This window comes from Poromitra crassiceps (assembly GCF_964638095.1).
Source record: "Poromitra crassiceps genome assembly, chromosome: 11".
Taxonomy (NCBI): Eukaryota; Metazoa; Chordata; class Actinopteri; order Beryciformes; family Melamphaidae; genus Poromitra; species Poromitra crassiceps.
Genome location: NC_139643.1, coordinates 48,160,208 through 48,187,003, shown reverse-complemented (window position 1 = coordinate 48,187,003; position 26,796 = coordinate 48,160,208). Strand labels below are relative to the sequence as shown.

The 26,796-nt window shown below is 43.0% G+C and overlaps 1 protein-coding gene and 1 long non-coding RNA gene across 7 annotated transcripts in view; one reads left to right on the top strand and one right to left on the bottom strand.

The window, feature by feature from the left end:
* Positions 1 to 10,881, top strand: part of LOC310785350 (uncharacterized protein) — a 58,304-nt gene extending 47,423 nt beyond the window's left edge. For 5 of the 6 annotated variants that reach the window (XM_083646401.1, XM_083646398.1, XM_083646400.1 and 2 more), the window contains 8 exons: positions 2,055 to 2,311; positions 2,837 to 3,155; positions 4,634 to 4,814; positions 6,770 to 6,874; positions 7,014 to 7,064; positions 7,161 to 7,215; positions 7,373 to 7,615; positions 10,232 to 10,881. In XM_083646401.1, the coding sequence (XP_083502527.1) occupies positions 2,055 to 2,311; positions 2,837 to 3,155; positions 4,634 to 4,814; positions 6,770 to 6,874; positions 7,014 to 7,064; positions 7,161 to 7,215; positions 7,373 to 7,615; positions 10,232 to 10,245 (1,225 nt within the window). In that variant the 3' untranslated portion in view covers positions 10,246 to 10,881. The remainder of the gene's footprint in view (positions 1 to 2,054; positions 2,312 to 2,836; positions 3,156 to 4,633; positions 4,815 to 6,769; positions 6,875 to 7,013; positions 7,065 to 7,160; positions 7,216 to 7,372; positions 7,616 to 10,231) is intronic. The other variant, XM_083646397.1, reaches the window with a different exon arrangement.
* A 1,740-nt stretch (positions 10,882 to 12,621) lies between these two features.
* LOC310785382 lies at positions 12,622 to 20,863 on the bottom strand. Its single transcript, XR_014553167.1, has 3 exons — positions 20,760 to 20,863; positions 14,880 to 15,221; positions 12,622 to 14,793 (listed from the first exon to the last, which is right to left on the bottom strand). It is a non-coding gene; the product is annotated as an uncharacterized lncRNA (long non-coding RNA).
* Between the last annotated feature and the right edge of the window lie 5,933 nt (positions 20,864 to 26,796).

Here is a 26,796-nt window from a genome sequence, read left to right as displayed (position 1 = left end):
TTGCTCGTATCTTCTGCTTGACCTAGTTATGGAACCTTACATACTGTGAAGCTCATTACTTTTCCCCCACAGTGCTATGGAATCTCATCTCCTCTCCTTCCATCTTGTTCTCTGTCTCTCTCTCCCTCTTGGAATCAGCCAGGGCAGTGCACTTTGTAAGCCCTCTGGGTAGAGAGAGGAGAGGCTGCATGCCTACTTTGTGAGCGAGCCCTGACTAAGGCCGTGTGTCCATCTAGCGTCTTTTTCCGACCGTTAGCTCAGTGCAGTAGCTAGCTTGATAGCTGACAGCTAACATTAACTAACAACACACACACAGTGATTTAGCTCAACAACACTCACCAGAAATATTAAGTGTCTAGCCAATCTGCTCCCACAATTGAGCCTTTCTGTCTCTGTTGTGATAGTTTTTCCATGTGATTAGTTGCCAGAAATGGAGCACCCGACACCAGCGTCTTTCTGAAAAGTTAAAATATTTTCAGCTGGAAGCGCTGGGAGTCGGGTGCCCAAAAACGCCGGAGCGCTGTGAAAATAGACGCTGGGCGCTGCGCACTTTCTCTAGACGTCCGTGTGCGCCCGCATACGCTCTCCCCCCATTGGAAACAACTGAAAAAAGAGGCCGGAGCTGATGAAAAGACGCTAGATGGACACAGGGCCTAAATGAGCAGTCACACAGGGACGAGTCATCTGCTAGTTAACAAAAAAGACATGAGAAGCTGTGAAGCTGTGAAGTATCTCCACAATCACAGGATCTGAGGGCCACAAGGTTTTTCCTCGATCTATCTTGGGGGGGAATGTTTTGACACATTGCTTTGCTAATAACTCCCCCTGTCCTCCTCCCACATCATCGGATCTTCCATTGCAATATATCCACGTACTTGGCTAATGTGTCCTATAATATTATATATGATCCCCACGGGCCCTTAAAGCGCAAATTATGCTCGAGCGAAATCGGCGGCGCCGACTGCGCCGAGGGGGTCGCCGCAGCTGGGCGTCCTAGCGCCGCAGCTCGGCGTAGGGGGCGTGCAGCTCCTCGAAAATGTCACTCTGCGCTAGGGCTGTCACTTTTTCCCAAAATAAAGTTCGAACGAACTTTAATTGCCCGAAATTCGTTCGAATATATTCGAAGTTTTTTGGTTAATTAATTTTTTTTTTTTTTTTTTTTTTTTTTCAGTCCAGGCCACCGGGCATCAGCCCGACGTGTTAGTTTGGACGCTCACAGTCACAACACTGCCTCACAAACTTGGCTGCATCCAACTCGAGACAACTTTTCAGACCCTGGAGACAATCTTTCTCAGAAGAGACTAACGCGACAAATCTGGAGACTTTTTCTGACATGGGATTAACATTACCAGCAAGCAGCAGTTGGTTAATTTTGGTTCATAAAAAAAAAAAAAAAAAAAATCGAACAGTCAATTTACATATCGAACACGAACCCCTCCCCCACATTCGAAGTTGCATTCGAATTTCGAATAAAAAGTGACAGCCCTACTCTGCGCCGTCAACTCCTTGTTGTGAGGAATGAGGAAATGCCATTTCCTCATTTAACGTGCTTGTCCCTCATCTAGCAAAGCCTTCTGCAGGCTCACCGGAATGAGTTTTGAAATGGAGGGACAATAAAATGTCCCCCCACCGACATGATTGCAAGTTCTTGGTAAACGACACGATAATGTTTTGGATGAGTTACGTTCGAGTATGCACAGTCTCGCTGTCGCCGCTCGGCGGCGACAAGGCTCCAAGTCGAGGCTGCGCAGAACCTTGCCGGGCGCTTAACCCATTGATACCTGATGCAGCATTTGCGTGTATATCCCTCATTTGTGTGTGTATCCCTTTAAGACCGCAAACTGCGTGACGCGGTTCGCGGTCTTAAAGGGATACACACACAAATGCTGCATCAGGTATCAATGGGTTAAGGGGGAACTATGGATCGGCCTCCGCCCGTGTGTTAGTCACACTGTAATGTTGACACTGAATGGGACTGACCCAAGTGTAGAACTGTATCACTGGTGGGGGGATGACATGTTTACTATTTGCTTGTTTCCTCTCGTCTCCATCAGCACTCCAAAGCTCAGAAACAGAAACAGACCCCCGTCGCCCGCGGCCCCCAAAGGCCGGCCCTTGTCCCCCTGCGTGCCAGCATCAGCAGCAGCAGCAGCAACAGCAGCGGGCAAGAAGACCCCCCCTCCCCCTGGCAGCAAGGCCCGGCCCAAACGGGCCCAGACCCCCGCCAGAGTACAGCCGCAGACGGTCACTGCGGTCACCGTGGAAACCAACAGCCAGCCCCAGCAGCCTGACACTCCAGAGGAGACAAAGAGTGAGTATGGTTACCATGGGGACCGTCTCCAAGCTTCAAGGTGACATAGAGGTTTTGGCCGACGTTCATATTGCCGCAGTAAATTCAGTTTACAAACGTGTGTGCGTGTGTGTCGTGCGTGTGTGCGTGTGTGTGTGTGTGTGTGTGCGTGTGTGTGTGTGTGTGTGTGTGCGTGTGTGCGTGTGCGGGTGTGCATGTGTGTGTGCATGTGCGGGCGTGTGTGTGTGCGCGCATGCGTGTGCCACCAGCTGATTTGAACAGGCTTCTATATGTGTTGGAGGAACTAGGTTTTCATAATGGCCTGTTTTTTGCCTGTAGATTGTTAATATTTTATATAATATAATGTTGAATCATAGCCATGTGATAAATGATTAAAAAACTGTATCTGGTCTCCTTTCACCTCAAGTTTGAAAATGTTTTATAAGCACGTTCTGGGTAAACCAAACCTTTCGTTCGTTATTATTGGGGCTTTAATAGAAACAGATTCACTTCCTGTCCGTTGTCTTCTCTCTTCCTCACCAACAGCCTCCAGTGATGTTCCTGCCATTGTGGTGTGCTCTGCCCCGGTTACACCGCCCTCTCTCAGCCTGCCGGGCGTAGCGGCAGCAGCAGCCTCCCCCGCTGCGCAGAGTCCAGAGCCGGGTGCCTCAGCGGCTGCTCCTTCATCAGCTGTTACTCCACCTCCCACCACACGCGCCGCCACGCCCGCTCCAGCCAGCAGGCCGTCGGCCGGCACCAACGACCCGGAGGAGGCTGCCCGGGTGCTGGCGGAGAAACGCAGACAGGCCCGAGAGCAGCGGGAGAGAGAGGAGCAGGAGCGGCTGGAGCAGGAGCAGAAGAACAGGTCGGTCTGCAACATCAATGCCAGACAGTCTGTAATACTGTGTCAAACTTGATGTCATGTTATGTCATATCCACAAACAACAGGATTGTGAACAGTGTATATGAGATACTGTAGGGACAGGAATCACCAGCGACCCCATGATACGATATTATCATGATACTTACTGTAAGTCACAATACAATATTATTGCGATTTAAACATTTTGCGATATGCCGAGTATTTTGATAACGTATACAGTATTGCAATATATGCCATTTATTACTACTCACAGGTAGGACGCAAGGGTGGGGGATCACCCACGGTATGATATTGTCACCATACTTAAGTCACGATATGATATTACAATTTTAAAAGGTCGATACTTGGTGTCTGTGTATACCAGGGGCGTATGCAGAAATTGAATTATAGGTGGGCCTGGATCAAATTGGGTGGGCCTGGATAGGAAGGGGTGCAGATGCCCGGCCGAAGGCCGGCCGCCCGAAAAATTTGACGTGTTATTTTACTAAAAATAATGCATTTGACCATCATTTCAAGTAGAATGATACCACCCAAGCAAGAATATTTCAAGTGTTTCAAGTGCTTTACTGAAATATTTGGACCATATAATGATAATACAATTATCTCAACCTTAAAAGGTTACATATAGGTGACAAATGTTGCATACATGAATGCTTATACTTGTGTGTATACTGTTACTTTATACAGAAATTAGAACCACTGATCCATATACTGCTGTGAGTTTAAAAAATAACAACACTGAGGCTGCTTCAAGTTTGAACAAGACGCCCTCTGGTTTATTTATCCACAGAGAGAACAAAATTCCTAGATGTCATGAAGTTGTCATGCATTAGACTCTGGAGATGATGTGCCCTGTGTTTTTACAAAAGTAACAAAACCATTGGCTAGCAATGCAGCAGCAAGTTTGCCTCTAGAAAACAACCAATTAAAAAAAAAATATATATATATTTATTTTTTTTGGGTGGGCCAGGGCAAGAAGTGGGTGGGCCTGTGCCTACCCAGGCCCACCCGTAGATACGCCCCTGGTGTATACATACAATATTGCCACACAAAATATTTATACTATGCTGTATCGATTTCCTCCCCCACCCCTAGTATGAGATTATCTTTTTGGCCCACCTGAGTAGTGAACTAAAGAAACTACCCGCCCCGAATACTTTTTTACCAGCCAAAAACATTTAAACACATTTTTCATCGTAATAAACTACCAGTCAAAAGAACACAGGCAATTGTCTTTACTTGTACTTTTCCCCTAACCTGACTCTGCCAGATGGGGGCGGTATTGTTTTCACAACAAGACACGCACCTGTGTGGTGTTGTGGAAACAATACCGCCCCCATCTGGCAGAGTCAGGTCACTTTTCCCCCATATCGTAGATAAATGGCAAAGACATCAAAAGTAGGACATGAATGGAATTATGCAGTGACCAAAAAAATGTTGTACTCACACGGTCACTGTAGGATCCTGCGTGAGGAGGCCATGGTGCGTGACGCGGAGGAGAGGAAGTGCAGAGAGGAGGAGGCGCGGCTCATGGCCGAGCAGCAGCGCCTGCGGGACGAGGCTGAGCGGGCTCAGGAGGAGGAGGAGGCGCAGGAGAGAGCCAAGGCCGAGCAGGAGGAGAACGACCGGCTGCAGAGACAGGTGAGACAGGAGGACCACACGGTGAATTGGTGCAGAGGGTGCAGCCATCTTCAGCACGGATCAGGCTCGGAAAATCATACCTGCCAACACTCCCGATTTCCACGGGAGTCTCCCTATTTTTAACCCTTTCTCCCGCTGTGATCCTGATTGAATAAGTATTGTTAATTATTAATTTCTCTCATTCATCTCACAATTTCATAGTGATACAAATCAAATGCTTGATTTCATATTAAAATATGCAACCCCAATTCATCATTATACCTCAGCTCTCTGAACCTCTCTCCTCCTAGGATCAACATCTGTGATGGATATTTTGAATGATTCCACTTTTTTTATTTTTTTATTTGACAAGATCATGAGTAAAACATGAGGCTTCTATAATGCCTCATTTTGTGCAGTGTAATTCCGTCTGAAGGTAGAGCGACTGGGAGGGGCCAATAGTTCTAGATTATTCATGAACTGAAACAGCTTTTTCACCACATCACATAATAAATAAATGAAGGCATTTCTGCATTGATGTCAGGCAGCATATTGATTGTGGTTGGTTGATTTGTTCTTGCTCCTTTTCAACTGGTAACCAGGTAACTTTTGATGTCTGGATCGTTTGTGGTGCAGTTTGAGTTTTACAGTGATGTCAATTTTGAGTGTTTGAATTTTGTGCCTTTCCAAAAAAAGTGATTTTCAACAAGAAATACCTTGAAAGCCATTGAAAAGTTTGTAGATTTAGTGTCCAAACGACTGTGGGAACCTTGATGGATCTTCCCCATTGGGAATCAGACCCTTAACCCTGTCCTAAAACTCCCTGTGTTATCAGGCCAAGATAATTACCAGTGCAGCAATGAATCAGTCCTTGTTCATGGTAAATAAATACTAACCTGAATCTGCCAGACGATGTGCGGTTTGTCAACACAATACCGCCCCCGTCTGGCAGAGTCAGGTTAGGTAAATACTGTACCGCCCTATCATTTTCCATTAACCTACATGAATCCCTGTGCTCCCCACATGTGGCAAAGCCATTTTACCATCTGGGCAGATTAATGGATAGCCTGTCAGCGGAGGGATACGTGTGTGACCGTCTCACCCCCTGACTGTCTGGCGTGCGTGCGTGCGGGCAGATTATTGCCTGAGAATATAGTGCTGTCGTGGAGGATGTGTGTCATGCATGAGTGGTCCTGACAGCCACAGGCTCTCTTGTCTTGTCTGTCCGGCCACATGCCAGCTGGTGACCTCCATAATGGCGTTAGCCCCGGCGATGAGCAGGGCCTGAGAGAGCCATTGTGACCGGGGCGGATATAGTGACGGCTCTGTCTGGCAGGCCCAGCGCCGCAGTGGGCCGACGGTCGGCCGCACCGCACGGCGCCGCGCCTGAAGCGCCGCGCCGGACCTCACTCCCCTGCTCCCCTTCAATCAGCCCATTGTGCCGCCCCAACAGCTCAAGAATAGCGGGGCCATCTTATTTTTAGCTCTCCGTTTAATGCAGTATTGTGTTCTTGGCATTGAAAAGGGAGCTAGAAACACCATTTAGATGTGTGTCCTTCAAATTAAAAGTACTATTTTCCACAGTCTTTCTGCTTAATTGTTGCAGCCATGATGACAGATGTGGTTTACTGTATGTTTATATGCTCATTTTGTTTTCATTGCTTTCTTGCGCACATCTGTGTGGTTGCTGCTGCTCAGTCTAAATACCCAGTGAGGCATGTAATGCAGTTAATCAGGATGATATCAACTCTGCCTGAAGCCTACAGACCAGACCGGGCATCTGCTTCCCCCTGGTGGTTACTTTGCGAATCATTTCATGCAAAATTACCTTTTACCGCTGTACTTTTCCATCATTGCTGGCTCCATCAGCTGTAATAGAAAGCAGAATTATTTCTGCTGACTCAGAAAGGCTGTCGTCATTTTTGTTTTGTTTGTTTGCAACATATTAAATATTTTTTATAATTTTTTTGTTTCAGAGAGAGGAGGCTGAAGTCAAGGCCCGCGAAGAGGCGGAGCGTCAGCGCGTAGAGAGGGACAAACACTTCCAGAAGGAAGAGCAGGAGCGACTGGAGAGGAAGAGGGTAAGAGAGAAACCAGAGGCAGTGAGGGAATGTACAGTAGTCATCTTCACAGTCCAGATAGCCCCACGGATCACTCATCATCATGGACTCATCATGCAGCTATACTGTAACTGACGTCTCCTTCTGTTGAACCGCACAGCGCCTGGAGGAGATCATGAAGAGGACCAGGAAGAGCGACGCAGGAGAAAAGGTGGGTGTGATGATTCCTTCCAGATAAGCTTGGAGAAACTTCACGTCTTCTCGTTTCACTGCAGTAACAACATTGTTGTGTCCTTCATACTCACAGAAGGATGTGAAGGCCTCTCCGCAGGTCAATGGGAAGGACACAGAGATCAAAAAGGGTAACTTTTCTATCTCACGATCATCTTCTTTTGCCTCAGATGTTTCTGACTTCAAAACAGTTGCTATGACAAAAAATACGTTCTCCTCTACACATTTAGTGGAAGAAATTCAACAAATTCATTCATTCATTCATTCATATTTGTCATCTTCCTACAGCACCGGGAGGCCTGCAGAGCCCTCGGGAGCCCATGAATAATGGCGCAGCGGTCCTCGGCCAATCACAAGCTGTGTCCGGCCCGGTTGTAAACGGCGTCCAGCCAGCCACGCACCAGAACGGCCTCTCAGCCAATGGAGAGGCGGCCGACTTCCAGGGGCGAGTCAGCGACCCCATCCTCGCCTTCGAGGGAGCAGAGCCTTTCCTGATGAAAACAGGCCCCATGAAGCCCCAGCATGTCGCAGGTACAGGAGCTAGATAGATCATGGACTACAATACAGCATGTCACAGGTACAGGAGCCAGATAGATCATGGACTACAATACAGCATGTCGCAGGTACAGGAGCTAGATAGATCATGGACTACAATACAGCATGTCACAGGTACATGAGCTAGATAGATCATGGACTACAATACAGCATGTCACAGGTACATGAGCTAGATAGATCATGGACTACAATACAGCATGTCACAGGTACATGAGCTAGATAGATCATGGACTACAATACAGCATGTCACAGGTACAGGAGCTAGATAGATCATGGACTACAATACAGCATGTCACAGGTACAAGAGCTAGATAGATCATGGACTACAATACAGCATGTCGCAGGTACAGGAGCTAGATAGATCATGGACTACAATACAGCATGTCGCAGGTACAGGAGCTAGATAGATCATGGACTACAATACAGCATGTCACAGGTACAGGAGCTAGATAGATCATGGACTACAATACAGCATGTCACAGGTACAGGAGCTAGATAGATCATGGACTACAATACAGCATGTCGCAGGTACAGGAGCTAGTTAGATCATGGACTACAATACAGCATGTGGCAGGTACAGGAGCTAGATAGATCATGGACTACAATACAGCATGTTGCAGGTACAGGAGCTAGATAGATCATGGACTACAATACAGCATGTGGCAGGTACAGGAGCTAGATAGATCATGGACTACAATACAACATGTCGCAGGTACAGGAGCTAGATAGATCATGGACTACAATACAGCATGTTGCAGGTACAGGAGCTAGATAGATCATGGACTACAATACAGCATGTCGCAGGTACAGGAGCTAGATAGATCATGGACTACAATACAGCATGTTGCAGGTACAGGAGCCAGATAGATCATGGACTACAATACAGCATGTTGCAGGTACAGGAGCCAGATAGATCATGGACTACAATACAGCATGTTGCAGGTACAGGAGCCAGATAGATCATGGACTACAATACAGCATGTTGCAGGTACAGGAGCCAGATAGATCATGGACTACAATACAGCATGTTGCAGGTACAGGAGCCAGATAGATCATGGACTACAATACAGCATGTTGCAGGTACAGGAGCTAGATAGATCATGGACTACAATACAGCATGTTGCAGGTACAGGAGCTAGATAGATCATGGACTACAATACAGCATGTTGCAGGTACAGGAGCCAGATAGATCATGGACTACAATACAACATGTCGCAGGTACAGGAGCCAGATAGATCATGGACTACAATACAGCATGTTGCAGGTACAGGAGCTAGATAGATCATGGACTACAATACAGCATGTCGCAGGTACAGGAGCTAAATAGATCATGGACTACAATACAGCATGTTGCAGGTACAGGAGCTAGATAGATCATGGACTACAATACAGCATGTCGCAGGTACAGGAGCTAGATAGATCATGGACTACAATACAGCATGTCGCAGGTACAGGAGCTAGATAGATCATGGACTACAATACAGTCTTGTAACCCAGTGATTCCCAACCAGGGGTACGTGTACCCCTAGGGGTACTTGAGCAGCTTGCAGGGGGTACTTGGAAAGATTGGGATTACAATGTATTTCCAAAATGATAAAAACTGGCGACTTTTTCCGAATTGAAAACTGTCAAAATTGTATTAAAGAGGAGTCATTCAAATTATTTTCATTTAATGAGATGTGTTAGAGAGGCCTACTAAAAGTTTAATATAACAACTCTAGGAGAATGATGGACACACATGAGTGAGGGGGTACTATCGGCATGGTAAAACAGCTCAAAGGGTACATAACACAAAAATGGTTGGGAACCCCTGTTGTAATGTGTTAGTTTTGTTCTGTCATCTTGATGTAGCTGAAATTATCACTAAAAGAACTTACATATATACAGTTTATTAGACTTACCAGATCAGGCTCTAAATTTCTCCCTTTGCTCCACGTTTGGACTGCTGGCTGTAGCCTCTATGAAGAACTCTATGAAGGTGTTCATGTCTAAAGTTGGAAGTAGGATCTCAGTCTGAGTTGGGTTGAGAAGCCCAGCCAGCAATAAGATGCATCATTACTTCAACGTTCATCAAAATCACAATGGTAGTGTTGCAGTTATGGCCTCTCAGGCTTTGAAATGTTGACCTTTAATCATAGCGCCCTCATCAGGCCAATCATGCATTTCTTTAAATGCTGGAACGCCGTAGGAAAATCTGTCATCTCTCCATGTTTTGTCAACATTTGACCAGTGGTGTCTTGAGGGTTTTCACTTTTAATTACAGTCTAATTTGTAAGAAATGTTGATTTTGTGTAGGAAGTCTCAGTCCGACTTATGTAGGTGTTGGGGCCTTTCCCAGTTTCAGGTTTTGACCTTTAGCGCCCCCATCGGCCAGTCAGCCACCCCTCATTTCTTTTTGTGGGGGACAATTATTTGCAAAACAACGTTCTTCATAAGACAATTCCTAAACCAGCGTATCATCCAGAGAGATTGCACATTTTATACGGAATAGTAACTGGATCTCTTTCAAATGAATTTCACCAGACAAAGACAAACCATCTCCTCCTCATTCACTTCTGTCTTCTGTCTTCCTCTTCCCGTCTTCTGTCCCAGCAGAGGTCCTGTGAGACGCCCCCCTCTTCCACGGAGACGCGCCTTACAGAATGTCTCTGCTTCAGCTAAGAGATACGTGCCACACACCACAGCGGCTTACAAACAAGTGTGCCAAACAAACGATGAACTGCGCTGAATTCACTGTCACATCTATCTGCCACAGAGGACATCGAGGAGGAGGAGCTCAACTCTGCCAGGAAAAATAAAAACACATAAAAAAAAATATATATATATATATAAAAAAAACGACATAAACAGAAAGAAAAAAAACGCAACAAGTATTCTCTGTCTTCACTGCGTGTTACGGTGCCGCATTTGTCGCGTTTTATTGAAATGTCACATGCAGATTTCATGGTGCACCTTAAAAATGACTGACTGTGTAACAAATTTTAGAAAATATACGACCCTGGAAATACATCATATTTGACAATGGTTGTTATTATTATCGTCGTTGTTATGATATTGCTATTGTTATCTCTTAAGTTGAACAATGTGTGTGTGTTTGTTCTTTTTGTCTTGAATTCTTATTTAACTTGGGGGAGTGTTGTAAGGAGGCGGGGCCACAGACAGTGTATGTAAATGTATAATGAGCCTGGCTGCCTAGGCCTCCTGTTACAGGGGATCTGTGAAATAAAGATTTATGAAAGGGACCAGGGCGGCCATTTGTCTCCCTTTCTGCCAAGATGTCCGACAGTAGAGACTGAATACAATGAAGATGCTTTAGTAGCTGCAGCAAGCAAATCCAGAACTCTGTACATCGATTTTGAAATTATTTACTCACGATTTCAATAGTTTTAAGTAATGACTGAGTTTTAGTTTTATACCAGAATATAAAGTACACTACGAGTCAAAAGTTTGTACTGTGAAATAACACAAATGACCACGTGACCAAAAATGTGTTAAATCCAAACTGTCTTATATTTTAGATTCTTTAAAGTAGATTATTTGTCTTGATAGAAAGACAAATGCTTCACTATTACTGTATGATTTTAGCAAGACAATCTTACTATTCTACAGCCAAACGTATGGCACTTCCATTACCATTCTGCCAGTATTTAGAATTTGACACATTGTAGCTTAGTAACTTTCTGCCCTAACTCACCTTTCCACTGTTGCTGCTCCAACCATTGAAAGCAGCTGCCATGAAAAGGGACAATCCCATTGAATTCAGCATTGTGGTTTTTTCAAAACGAATTGCTTCTTTGCGGCTACCAAATACACTGACCTCAGTATGACAGCATTTATAGTAGCCACCTACCTGATGAAGACACCTTTGCCCCTTGTAGGGCATCAGGAAGATCTGACCCTAACTGAACTGAACATGCTAGTCCTTTGAAATGTTTGGTCTATGTAGGCTACTGTCTCCGGCTCAAAATATTGCACCTTGTATAATGTATTTTGCAACAATATTGTCGCGATGACTATTGGTGCTAAAATATTTACAGTGAGATTTTTAATAACCAATCATCAGTAATGTGGATTTAAGTGGAACTAAGTGGGTAAAGGCAAATAAATAATAGAACAGTCTGGTAAGTTCAGAAAATGACATCACTTTACTGTAATGCAGCCTTTAAAACCAGGAAGACAAGCTATGCCATATCACAATATTACCATGCCAAGATATTAGATGTCAGACTCTGTGAAATTTCCATAGGCCTTTCAAAATCCAGATTGATGATGTTTTGGTCATTTGGGGAGGAAGGGCTGAACAACTGAATGAATTTCACATCCTGCTAAATGAATTATCTCCTCACTATGCAGTTTGATGTTAATAAAATAAATGTTCTTGATCTATGGATTATAAAGGAAGGTAACAAGTTGTATACAGATCTGTACACTAAGCCAACAGACTGCAATACATTACTTAGGGCCGACAGCCACCATCGAATTGAAAAAGAGTTTGCCATACAGCCAATTATGAAACGCATCTGCACCAAAGACACTGACTTTGAGCATGTGTCCAAAATGTTGGCAAAATTTGAAACAAGATGCTATAGAAGAGGGGTGATCTCTGCACAAACCGTGTACGTCAGGTGCGTAGGAGCATCAGGTAAGTTGAGAATACTCAACTTAAACTCAACTCAACTCCCGCACACTGACTTTACTTAAGACTTTTATTTAAATAGAGCAACGTTTCGGTCACACAACCTTCATCTGGCAAAAGTGGATTCTGAATGCAGACCACAGTTATATGTAGGCAAAAGGGAGTGCCGCAGCAGCCAATAGCAGTCAGGCAATCAGGCTGACAACGGTGCCTAATAGACACTGCAGGTGTCAGACAATCATAATAAATACAGAGTAATCAGAATACATAAGCATCAGCCTTCAAACACCAAATACACTTCCCAGTAAGTAAGTAAGTAAGTAAGTAAATAATTTATTTCGGTCAATTTTTCAGTTTCACATGAATGCATTACAGTAATAATGTGCGTTTATATATAGGAGACCGAAAAGGTGTAGGCTGAAGCCGTAGCTTATAAATGCCTACCCTTTTTTACATTTTATTACATCAAAATTCAAAAACAAAAAAATAAGATAGTTGCAAGAATCAGTTGACAGCGAGAAGGAAAGTTTTCAATAGATCTTGGAAATAATAATAATAATAATGATAGCTTTTAAGTACATGATTGTACTAGGGTTTTGTATTTGTTAAGTACTCTTAGTTTAAACATTTTTTTGAATTTACATATAGAATTACACAATAATAATAGTAATAAAAGTAAAGGGAGAATGATTAAAAATTCCCAGTGATAGATATAAAGGGAGACTTGATAACAAATAGGCTAGTGTTCCCAGTAATATATAAATAAAGGGAGGATGATTAAAAAGGTTCACAGTAATGAAAACAAAAAAAGAGACTTAATATCAAATAGGCTATTATTCCCAGTAAGATATAACTAACTTGTTAACTCTGCGTACTTCAGAGTTAACAAACAGTGTACATCTTGACAGGAAACAACAACACAACCGTTGGTTTTCATCAGGCTTTCCCATACAGCCTGATGAAAACCAACGGTTGAAACGCGTTGCGTTTTGTGTTGTTGCCCGTATCAACTACTTGTGAAGATGTAGGCTACACTGTTTGTTAACTCTGTGAAGTACTGTGATCAATAATTTGCTATCACAGTACGCAGGTACAAATTACTTCTTATTACAGTCCAATGTAATTGTTTTCAGCACTAAGTAGCCTACACCAAGTGTGCCGAACAATTTAAAGGAGTTATTTTGAAACACTGGCACATTTTGAATTATTTTCCTGCCTTTACTTGGTCATCGTTCCATATTGGCTGAAAATGCTGTTGATTATGTGGATGAGTGAGAAATTAATTTCCATAACAGCTGAAGTAAAACCTGACATGTTGCATGCTTAAAAAACATGTCAAACATAGCGAAGTCACCAAATAAATGCGATATATGAAGCCAGCAAACATCCTTAGCAGAACAAAGATAAAATAAATGGTCTTTAGCATAACGTTTAAGGCTAACGTGCAAAGATTACATATAAGTGGTTGAGGAAACAATTAATGATAGCTTATCTGAAGGAAACAGGCCAGCAACCTGCACAATGAGGGATTATGGATATATAGAAAATTTGTTCTATAGTATTAAACCTCCATAAAATATCCAAATGTCCAAAAGTCGAACGTGCTAAGATTACATTAAAGTGGGAAACATCTCCATTAAAGGAAGCTTATCTGAAGGAAATAGTGTTTTTTTTCCGTTTTTCTTTTTTAATCGCATGCCGCTATCTTGTCCCTTCGTCGCTGTTTCCTGTCTCCTGCCTGTGCAGGAATGGAAGAGAAAGACAGCAGTATGCTTCTAAATGGCTCGTTTTACTTTAAGAAACTCCCAAATGAGTGATGGAGATCTTTTCATCATAAGCCTTGTGTCTGTGTTTGGATTTGCATTTTCATTCATTAAAAACATAATACATACAATGACATTATATACCCAACTTCAACACAATTTCACCAGGGGGACAGCTACTAAAAGTGGAAAAAAAGAAAAATGAATAACTTAAATGAATATCCTGTAAAGCTTGAAGTAGTTGTACGCTTTAACAGCTTTTTTGTTTGTACATCATCATTGAAATGTATTGTTTGATATAGGCAGTCAGCTCTGGAAAGTTTGGCCTTTTGCTTAAGAATTTGGATCTGTGAATGTAAAGTTTGGTAAAAAAAAAAAAAAAGCAAATGAATCACATTTCAAAGGAAATGTCTTTGACTTTGTTAGTGACAAAAAGCTTATTTGGTAATAGTCAAACTTATATATACAGATATTTCCAATAAAAGCAGACCAAAATGCATTCAGTCAGCAATGGATAATGGTGATGTCATTACTCATCACTGATGTCATCACCAGGCTTTAAACATGCCAAACTTGGGTCCGCGAATGGCAGCTTGAGATGCATGAGGTTGTGACGACGACAGGGTGGTGCATGGGGGAACGGGCACTGCACTAGTCGGTAATAATACCAACAATGTCCAGTGGCCCAATGAATCCCAGGAGTATAAGGAGCACCATTGCAGCTGCAGCATGTGTAGCAACTCCATTGATGTCACCTGAAAGCAGAAAAAATATGTGTCAGGTAAATAATGCCTGGTCAGGAGAAAAGATGCCAAATAACTGGTGTAACAGGTCAACTCACTTGGCTTTTCAACCTTGAGGATTATGCTGCAATTAAATTCCACCATTGTTGTTTCAATTACGGCACGACCCTTGTACGTTCCAGCGTCCTCTCTGCTCACGTTCTTAAATATGACAGACAGGTCGCTCTTCATCTCTTTGTCCAGCAGCTCCACCCGGTCCACAAAAGCTTTATTCTGGAAGGATGGATGTAAGCGATTACCTCGGTAAAAAAAGATACAGTCCTCGGGGTCAAGGTCTGGTCTGGTCCACTGCAGCAAGTGAATGGCTTTGTTGAGATTCTGAAATGTTTGACATTTCAGAGTGACATTATCTCCTGGGTATGCCGTCAGGTTTTGCAGGTCTGTGGGACAAAGGGGGGGGAAGCAGAAAAGTCAAACATACTAACTCAAATACCCAATTGTGTACAAGGAATGTATTAACTTTGCAGTAATCCAGGGTTCCCCAAATAGCGGCCTGCCCAATGTCTGGTCCACACGTGGATTTCCAAAATTTGCAGCAATTAATGTCAACGTTGCCTGTGAAATGTAACCCTCAGGCTCTTCTATTACACTAATGAGGAGCCCCCGATTCGCCTAGCCAAAATCCTTTAGGAAATCTGTGCCAGGCATTAAACCCACCTTATTTCTGCACTTTGAAGTCACAGGTAGGGTCGCATGGGGAAACCTTATTATATCGGAATTCGGAAGCCTAGTTGCTCCAAAAAGTGAGCGGTTATTCTTTTAAAAGACAACGTTTGACGAGAATCGGCTAGTCTTAAGAGTCCACTCGAGACGCATGCGTACTGGCATCATTTCGTCTTCTACAGATATTTTACAATGCATTTTAGCCACAGCCCCCAAACGCGTGACAGCAAAGATAGTCAGAAAGATGGCAGATGTGACACATTGCTCAAATTGCCAACAACCTTTCTGGGGAAAAGGCCCAAAAGGGTACAATCGGTGGAAACTTACCATGCGCTAGCCCAGAACCTCAATTTATTTTTCCCAGTGGAATCACCAAATGATGCCTGTGTGCATGCGTCTGGACTCTGACAACTAGCCGATTCTTGTCAAATTTTGTACGCATCAATTCCACCCACTGCTGCTGAAAAAATTCTGGAGGAAAAACTGCAGGATGTAAAGAAGACGCATGCAGCCTTGAAATGTCCCGAAGCATCCCAAAGCTTCTACAGTTCCCTATTTATTGAAATGTACGGTGGCTGCCTGGTGGTGACATCAAGATATTTTTTATTATTGCGTGGCCACTCATTAGTATCTCATGGCCACAAGATGCTAATGCGTGGGAACGAGATAATTAAGTCGTGGCCACGAGTTACTATTGCGTGGCCACGACTTACTGTGTGGCCATGAGATAATTAAGACATGGGAACGAGATATTAATTATCTCGTGGCCACACATTAGTAAGTCATGGCCACGCATTGTTATCTCGTTCCCACGCATTAGTATCTCGTGGCCATGAGATACTATGCATGGCCACGCAATAATAAAACTATCTTGATGTCACCAGGCAGCCACCGTACAATGTGATATTGCAACGTGACATTGGTTGACCACCAGGTTAGGTAATAATCTTTACTCCTTAAAGGAGAATTTCGTTTTTTTTTAACCTGGAGCCCTCTCCTCACATTAATTATGATCTGACGACTCACCCAGTGATCTCCGCAGCGTTTTTGTCCGTCCTAGGCGTTGTTGTGATCGAAATAGTGTGCAAGCCAGTCCTAGAATGAATGGAGCTCCGTAAAACTGTCTATTTAGATGGAGGAAAACACGCCGCCACTTGGCCCCCACGGAGCTACATTCTAGGACTGGCTTGCACAGTAGGGGATCAGGAGTCAAGACTCGTTGGTGGCGGACTGGGGAGGTGGGTGGAGCAAAACAACGCTTCGGAGGACGGCTTCAGGGGAGATGGACTGCCGTGAAGCTAGCTGCTGCTATGATCGGCCAGAGAGAGAGAGGTGACGTAGAACCCTTGCTATATATATGAGAATTAACTGACGTCATATTTGACGTCATTGCAGACGTCATACTAGGACTTTGACTGACCACGTCATGCTAGAACTTGACTGACATCAGGGGGTGATCGGATTATGCATGAGTGGCCTTCTGCTTGAAATTTGGTCTGGAGACCTCACAACTAAAAAAAAAAGGGAAAAAACTGAAAAACAAAAAAATTAAGAAAAAGAAATGGAAAAACAAAAACAAAAAAATTGATTCCCCCCATTTTGTTTTTTCAATATAAAACCATTGAAAATGGGTTATACTTGAGTACCCTGACCTGGTCTATGTATTTTTAAACATTTTTAATACTGAATGAATGTTTAATACTAATGTTATGTTGTCTTAACCTGTTGGCACAGGAAAAGAACATTTGAAAACATACAGAAATACCCATTGTAATAGGTGAGCACATCAATCAACTATGTGTCATATTTATTTAGGTAGAAATTACATTTTTGATGGCACAAGGGTTTTCTGGGCCAATTTTTTTGCCGCGAAAACGGCTGCACTTAATATTGTTTGGCCCGCGACTCCTTATATTTTTCTGTATGCGGCCCACAACCAAAAACGTTTGGCCACCCCTGACTTACATGATTAACCTCTCTCTAGAGCAAGGAGAAGTACCTACTGATCTCAAACACGCAAAAGTAACCCCTATCTATAAAAAAGGAAGTAAGTCAGACCCTAGCAATTACAGACCAGTCTCAATTTTTAGTGTAATTTCTAAGGTTTTTGAAAGAGTGGTGTATGATCAGATATATGAATACCTATGCAATCATAATTTATTTTACGAGCAGCAGTCTGGTTTTAGAAAATCATGTTTAACCGACTCATGTCTTTTATATCTTACTGACTTCATTAGGAAGGAAATTAATGTCGGGTAAATGTGCGGCCTAGTTTTACTAGACCTGCAGAAAGCCTTTGACACTGTTGACCATGGTATTCTCCTATGTAAAATAAAGGCCCTTGGGCTAGACAACTCTGCCACTAGGTGGCTGGAGTCATACCTGACAGGGAGGGATCAACAGGTAGATGTCGGCGGTGTACTATCCGAGGCCATGCCTATTTCCTGTGGGGTCCGCCAAGGGAGTGTGCTTGGCCCTTTGCTCTTTTTACTATATATTAATTATATGAAATCTGCCTGCTCTAGTCATCTATTTTTTATATGCAGACGATTCAGCCATTGTAGTATCAAATAAAAACCTAACTCAGATTCCGGATATTTTAACCGATACCATAGAAGAATTAAGACTTGGTTATGGGACAATAGGCTGCTGTTACACCTGGGCAAGACCGAGTCTATTCTCTTTGGCTCCAAATATAGATTAGGTAAGGAGACCAAACTCGAACTAACTTCTGGAGGGGTATCCATAATAGCCAAGCCCTCTGTCAGCCCTAGGCTGTTTCCTTGATGGGACTTTAGGGGGCACCACCATGGTATTAAAAGTTTTAGGCAAAGTAAATGCCAAAACCAGGTTTTTAGCCAGGAAGTCCAGACTGCTCAACAGAGAATGCCTGAAAATTCTAGCATCATGGTTAGTCCAGTGCCACTTTGATTATGCCATCAGTTCCTGGTACTGGGGCCTCAACAAAGCCCTGAAACAGAAACTTCAGGTGGCACAGAACAAACTGATTAGAGTAGTTCTGGGCCTTAACCACAGAAGCCACGTGGGGAAGACTCAGTTTACTCTTCTCCAGTGGTTACCAGTTGGAGGACAGGGCCAGACAGCTTCAACTTACTATGGTATAGGATTTTAAACAACAGAGCACCTGCAGTTGTTTCCCACAGGATTTTGAGTTGTTGTGGTGGGGGACCACAGACTCCCTAGGCAGGTGCGGGGGCATACACCCCTGCAAGATTTTTTTTTACATTTTAAAGTAAAATGCATGAATTTGGTGTACTTTGAGAAAGCACTTAAGAGCAAAATGAAAAGGCTAGATCTATGAAGAACATGTCATCCTTACTGTGCTGTGGGTTTACAATGACACACTAAATTTCTCCCTATATATATATTCTGAATACAGGTCACTCAGTAGAATACTGCTTGTTTAAATACAATGGCCCATCTACTGTATACCAAAATCACTTCCAGGGGAGAACTCAAAATACAAAGTAAGACTTTGTAGGCCTAAACAGAACTTGTTTGGTTCTCCTACAGGTACATTCTTCTGTTATCTCACATCACTAAACCATATAAATCCTGGAATTGATCAGAAATTGAAATTTGATGAAGCACGAATTATTAGATGAATAACTTCTCTCTTTGACTACACATTGTGAGTGTCATTTATTAGCACAAAATAAGATATCAGATCTCTCAAATCACAAGACTGAAAACTAGGCCGGAACATGACCTCTGTGTCCCCCTGGTACCCTAAGTCTCCATGAGCCTGTGGCTCAGTCAGCCCAAACCTGTGTTCACTAGTACTGTACGTCACTACAGGAACAACTTTTCAATAGGTCTCAATGACCTGACATGAACACAAGCTGAACATTAACCATTTTCTTTGATGCTCATCAACATTGAATTAAAGAAGTAGTAACTCACTGCTCCAGGCTCTTTTAGTCAGAGCTGCAGAAACAAGTGTTTATGCCTGTGTAGTAAGATTTGTAAGTGCACTCACACGGTGTATATGACTCCAACATATTTACATTACATCATGTACTGTACTTTTTCATTAAAATAAATATAAATAAATATAAAACCCTTAGAAAATGGGGTACAAGAAAGTGTGCAATTCTCCTTTAAACTAAATGAAATTAAATAAAAACAAAACATAAACCCAACACTCTATAAACAGACTGGGCAACAAGTGTAGCAGTTGAAAGCAGTTACTTTCTTCTTATTTTTCCAAGTTTGATGCACAGAAATAAATAATACAAAAACCATAGAAAATGAGGTAAAATAAAGTGTGCAATTCTCCTTTAAAATAAATAAATACAATTACATTTTAATGTTATTTTGAGCTATGGTTAAGTCAGAGTTTCAGGCAGTCAAGCAAAAGGCGGACTTGTTTTGATGCCCTTTGATGTGTAACATTAGTGAACGGTGGCTGGCTGATATTAGCTCGTCTTAGCCTAGGTAAACCCAGCCACCACGTGACCTGCTCTCTCAGTTCCCAGTCACTAGTGGTCTCAGTCACTACATAGTGACTGAGAACAGGTCTGAGAGCAGGTCACGTGGGGGATGGGTTTGCCCAGGCTAAGGGGGTCTGTCCTGGCTCATGGAGACCGACTTTGATGGTGCAAGCAGAACACTAATGAGGGTTTCCAAATTCCAATCATGGAAGTTGGAAACCCTCCTTAGTGTTTTGCTTGCACCTGTGTTTAACCTGCCCTTTCGGCACAAAATGGCCCCCGTGAGAAGGGTCTATTCAAAGTGGATGGGCAGCAGCGTCAGCCCGCGTCAAACGTCACGTAGATGTGGCTGGGGCGGGACTAGGGCGGGACCTTTCGTTGAAGCTACCCAATGACAGCTCTTCCTACACATTTCCTCCCCCCACCCTCCTGTGTACCTCGACCTGAAAAGGTTTCTACAGGCTACAGCTCCAAGCTGGAAGCTGGTTTCCACGCCCACAAAATGCTGCGACGAGGCGGAAAAGCGATTTTGCCATTGTAGATGTGCACGAGGCGATAGCAGTTTTATTTTTGTTTTAAAATATGCTGGCTTACATGAGTGATTGTGTAGAGTAGAAAAACAGATTGTGTTTAAAATCTTTTCAAGGAGTATTCAAATTCAAGCATATTCCTCCTAACCATGACGGTTAAAATCAAGCATTTCCCAAACTCTCAAGACATACTAGCCTAACATTATAAAGTTTCATGGCAACCATAGACCAGAAATTACCTAAAATTTAAGCAGTAACAGACGCTACTTACCATTTCATGGGCCGACTATAACCAGAGTCGCAAGAATGTAATCTACCAGGCTACCACTGAGTCCGCTGCAGACAACTGTCTACTTGTGACTAAAAGGAGCTGTGGATTGCACAGGACGTGTCGTGGTTTTGCCAGAACTCTTGGCAGTGCACGTATGTAGCCTACAGACAAGTAAAAAAGAAAATATAAAAGATTAATGAGAATTGATCAAGAGTTATTTAAAAACAGTGTCAATGCCCATTTACTCATTCTAACACAAGAGTGACATGTAGGCTATTTGAATTGAAATATTAATCAGAGCAACAATGTGATTCAAAAAAAATACACGTCTGTGCAATAGGCTAAGTAGGCCTAAATAACTCAGATATAGGGTTTGCAATTATAACGTTCCATATAGGCCTAATGAAGTATCTCATGCTTGTTGATTTAATGATTGTTTTGCACCTGCTGCTCACGTTATGAACAAATGCTTAGATGCCTAGCCTCAGCAACAACTAACTGCAGTCATGAATGTTAGATGTCCAGCAAACACTAATATATATAGGAATCATGCTTGGAAGTAGCCTACTTTCCCCCCGCTGCATCGTGATGTTTAGGCTCGTTTGAGATACTTCTGGCTCGCCTGGAAAGAAGGTGGGAGCATTAACATGTTGTGCCCGTGGAAACAATGGCACAACTAGTTCATTTCAGACTGTCTTTACAGATGAGGGGAGACATCTCGCCTGTCACTTGGACCGGGGTCCTTCTCCCCCTCATGTCATGTGCAGTCAGGGCCGCCCATAGTCAGTCAGGGCCGTAAAGGGGTAAGCTTCCAGGGGCATCGCCACTAGGGGGCATTGGAGCCAGGCAATTTTTTTTAAACACTAAAATATATCTCCCATCCTGAAAATGCGGCAATTAATTATTTTTTTTGCAAGGAGTCGAACAAATACACAAAACACAGCAGCAGTAACAAGGCATGCTTGGGCAGGAGTGCTCCTGTGGAAAATAGTGCCATTCTGATGTAATCCCCCATCCGACCAGTGCAGTGAGAGGCAGCAATGTGCCGCAAGGCATCTAGTCTGCCGGAAAGCCAAAATAACAAGGCAGGCTTGGGCGGACCATTTTGCTTGGGGCAGCAGCAGCTAGAGGGACCATTTATGGTGTAACACACAACACAGACAGGTGATAGCAAACAAAACAAGACTGGAGCAAAATGCCAGGAGCAAAACAAAAGTTAGGATGCCAAAATGGCAAGGCAAAAAAAAAAGCGGGACCAGGCAAGGGCTTTAGTCCAGGCGAAAACTCCCAAAAAACACACCACTCCAAATACAAATCAAAATACTGCAAAAAGTAATGAAAGCACACTTAAACCAAAACACATCTAATAATTAAATAAAGAGCACTTCTAAAAATTAAAATAAAAGCACATCTAATAAGAAATAAATCCAAAATAAGTCAATCAAAACAATAAGGAGTTTTCTGCCCTGTGACAGTTACAGTATAACTACAGTGTGGTACCCCCGTAATTAGCCTATAAGTAGCCTACAGATCTTGTTACTACAGATCTCGTTACCCTCTAGTTACAGGCTAAATTCACTCCTTGTACCCCGTAGTTACAGTATAAGTACAGTGTGGTACCCCATAATTAGCCTATAAGTACAGATCTTGTTACCCTGTAGTTACAGGCTAAATTCACTCCTTGTACCCCATAGTTACACTATAACTACATTTTGGTACCCTGTAATTAGCCTATAAGTACAGATCTTGTTACCCTGTAGTTACAGGCTAAATTCACTCCTTGTACCCCATAGTTACACTATAACTACATTTTGGTACCCTGTAATTAGCCTATAAATACAGATATTGTTACCCTCTAGTTACAGGCTAAATTCACTTCTTGTACCCCGTAGTTATAATATAAGTACAGTGTGGTACCCTGTAATTAGCCTATAAATACAGATATTGTTACCCTCTAGTTACAGGCTAAATTCACTTCTTGTACCCCGTAGTTACACTATAAGTACAGTGTGGTACTCCGTAATTAGCCTATAAGTACAGATATTGTTACCCTGTAGTTACAGTCTAAATTCACTTCTTGTACCCCGTAGTTACACTATAAGTACAGTGTGGTACCCCGTAATTAGCCTATAAGTACAGATCTTGTTACCCTCTAGTTACAGGCTAAATTCACTCCTTGTACCTCGTAGTTACACTATAACTACATTGTGGTACCCCGTAATTAGCCTATAAGTACAGATCTTGTTACCCTCTAGTTACATGCTTATTTGCAGGCTGTATTCTAAAGCGTTACCGGCCTTGCTTTGTTAGGCTAAAACAGTATCCTGTAGTGCTACGTCTATCTTCCACAGAGGATGCCCAATCAGAATCACTGAATGCTACTAAGTTCAAGTTTTCATTCGTTTTATTGAAACAAAGCCCATAATCATTATACACTTTGATGTATCTAAAGTTTAGATACATCAAAGCATGTTTAGCAGCCACCATGTTCTCTGTTTTTGGTTTTGCCAGTGTTTGTGACAATTTGCTGACAATCCAGCTAATGTCTGGTCTGGTACAAGTCATGGCATAAATCAGACTGCCTACAATCTCACTGTATTCTTTGGGATTTACAATCTCATTGCTGTCACCCTCCTCATTACATTATAGACATTCTCCACTTTTAACTCACATCGAGTAGATCTAGGTTTACAGTCTGACATTCCAAACCTTTCGAGCATTCTTAGAATGTACCTTTTCTGATTCATTTTGATTTCATCTCCTTTTTGTTCAAACTGTATGCCCAAGAAATATGATATTTTCCCTAAATCTTTCATGCCGAATTTGGATTTCATGGTCTTTGAACCTTTTGAGTAGATCATTGTTGCTGGCTGCAATGATTAGATCATCAACCCAGATGATTACAACTATTGTCTCATTTTCTATTTATTTTCTATACACACATAGGGCTTTCACACCGGCAGGGCTCCGTGCCGGTTCCGGTTCCCAAACCCAAATTTGAACCAGCCGGCACATTCAGACCGAAAAAACAATTGGTTCGGAACCTGAAAAGTTGGTTCTCAGCGGAACCAAAGAATAGTTGGTTTTTCCTTGGGAACCGTGACATCATCAGTGGGCGTGTCTCATTCTAGGCTGTGAAAACGAGCAGGAAGGAGAAGAAGGTAGTGACAACATGGAGAAAAATAATTTGCAGTGGTCTCCTGAGGAAACCAAATGTTTAGTGGCGATTTGGGCATCTACCGAATCTCAAGAAAAGCTAGAAAGCAGTACAAGGAAGAGCAAGTCGTATGCCGAACTTGCGGAAGAGATGGCCAAGGCTGGGTTCACTCGAACGCCAGACCAAATAATTAATAAACTTGAAAAACTGAAGGACTACCGAATAATGTCCTCCCACTTTGGTTCCGCTTAAACTGATGTGAACACAGGCTGGTTCACCAGAAAGCACCAAGGTTCTGACTGAGACTCCAGAACGGAGCCAGAGCCAGAACCAGAACCGTGTCTGTCTGAAAGCGGTAACAATGGTCAGATAGATTTCTCACAAAGTTGTCTTGCTCCATGTGATCATTTAGACGTTTGTACCAATTTCTTCCAGATTGCTTCAGACCTTAAAGGGATTTATTTAGCTTGCATACTAGTTTCTCTGCTTTCTCTGATGCCTTTTCAAAACCTTCTGGTTGTTGCAAAAAAATGTCTTCATCTATTGGAGCATGTAAATATGCTAATACAGTTAAAAGAAAGGTATACTGTTTGACCTTGGACAGTGAACTAGAATAGCTCTGCGAATGAGCTGTTGCTATCGCTAAGCTAATGAAATGAAAATGGTTAATGTAGGCCAGTGGTTCTCAAACTTTTTTGGCTTCAGTATCCCCTTTCACTGATTTCTGAATCCAAGTACCCCCTTTACCTGACTACATTTTGCTTAGAAAACTGCAAGAGAAAACTATAGCTATGATGCAATGATTGAATGATAACCCAACTTTTGAAGAATATAATGGAGAAATGGAGTGAAAGAGTTGCAATTAGTGCCTTCTGAGCAGATTTCATTTAATGTTTCATTTATTTTCATGATTTATTCTGACATTTTTCCATCTTCTCCTTTCTCTCAAGTACCCCCTATAGTACCTTCACGTATCATAAAGCCTACCCCAGTTTGGGAACCACTTCTACAGTTCTACTAAGGCAGAAAAACAAACCACAACAACCCTCCCCCTACCTCTATGTATGTGCAACTGTCAGTGTGTGGTTTTACTTGAAAATAACACTGAATTTGGTGTAAGATGAGATCCTCTTCCTCTTTGTATGTGTGACTGTTTGTCTATTATTAGTGGGCGTGGTCAGGCGGCCTTTTAAGCGTAGAATTATTCACAACTGTGGCCATTGGTGATCTGCAGTAAACGAATCACACTCTTCCCTTTCAAGTTCCGATTCCACGGAGCGATCCAGTCCGGTCAGAAAAGCCCGACCAAAGTGCTCTGAGCTCCCCCCCTCCCTCTTTCATCCCTCTGTCTCCATAATGTTCCTCAAACAAATCAGTTTAAATACAGCAAGCATGTAAATACGCTACACTATAGCAAGAGCAAACTGAGAATAATGTTCTAAACGCATCTGCTAGAAAAAGAAAAAAAAAAGATTAGATTGGTGAAAGTTTGGACAGAATGATTGCATTTTCTCGCGGAACGCTGCATCTTTTTTCTCCCCCTCTGCACGGCAGACCAGTAGGATGATGCAACAGCCTCTGAATGACAGGGGCTCAAAACTACAGTATAACAACTTTTTTTTCATCGGTCATTGTGCCTGCCTAGTGCCTACATATAGTGGCCTTTCCCCAAAATAGTGATGGTTCTCTCATTCTGTGGTGTAGCCTACATTTCAGATCTGATGGCATGCTTGCAGTGCGCTATAGGGGCAGAAATTGACGCGTGAGAGAGAGGGAGAGCGAGAGTGAGAGAGACAGGGGGGAGAGAGAATGAGATAGCTAACGCCGTGGGTCCCCGGGGCCGGCGCACTGAATAAGGCCTGGTTTTGAAAAGCGCTAACCGCAAAATTAACGCCAGTTGGGAAGATCGCTTTAGGCTGGTATTTAAGGCCGAAATCCCCATTCTCGCCTATTATGGCACTGCGCCACGCCTCTTCAGCGTAAAGCGCATTTCGAGGCGTAAAAACATGACGCTATCTTCCTGAGTCACGGGTAGGCAGGCGCAAATCGTGTATTTTTGCGTTTAACGCCAGTTTAGCGCCTAAGGCCAGGGGGAAAATAGAGCCAACATGCCTAAACTGCTCTCCTGTTACCGCGTTTCACACAACACATAAGTAGGGGAGAGCAGGGACAGTTGTATTGTAACAAGGAACAGTTGTAACACCTTGGCTCACAAACACACACAACAATTTGCAATTTGCATTTCATTTGGAGTGTTTGAATGGTGTGACCAATCAAAAAATGCTTCTAAAGGTTCTATGTGTGAAAAAGCTTAAAAAATAAATCGTTAGGGTTGTCATACAACCCAGGTTTTACGAGTGAGAACGAGGATTCTCACATAATGCTGAAGCACGCCCAAGTGGCTGAACCTTCTTTTTTCCTCTCAGCAGACACGTTTAAAACCACCCAGGCGCCCCTGACGGCATCCTGGCAAACCTCAGCTGGTGATTGGCGCAGCCACCCACACCAGCCCACATGTCCTCCTTTGGAGACACAACCTGCTCAGACCGGCTGAGGCTACTCACTCAAAGCATTCAGCCCCGCCCCGAGCAGAGCAAGGGCAGCGAGGCTACTTTGTGAGAATCCTCGTTCTCACTCGTAAAACCTGGGTTGTAGGACAACCCTAACGTTTTACTTCATTTCAAACTCAGATTCTCATATGGTGATGTACAACCATCCTTGCTGCAAGGAAGCACGTGATGTGACCCTGAGACTCATGGATGGCAACGTGGAACACATGACCAAGGTCATGGCTTTTAACCCAACATCATAGCGAGTGACCAAGGCACTAGCACCTGGAAGCTGACAGAACAGCATGCTGTAATACCTTACAAAGGTGTG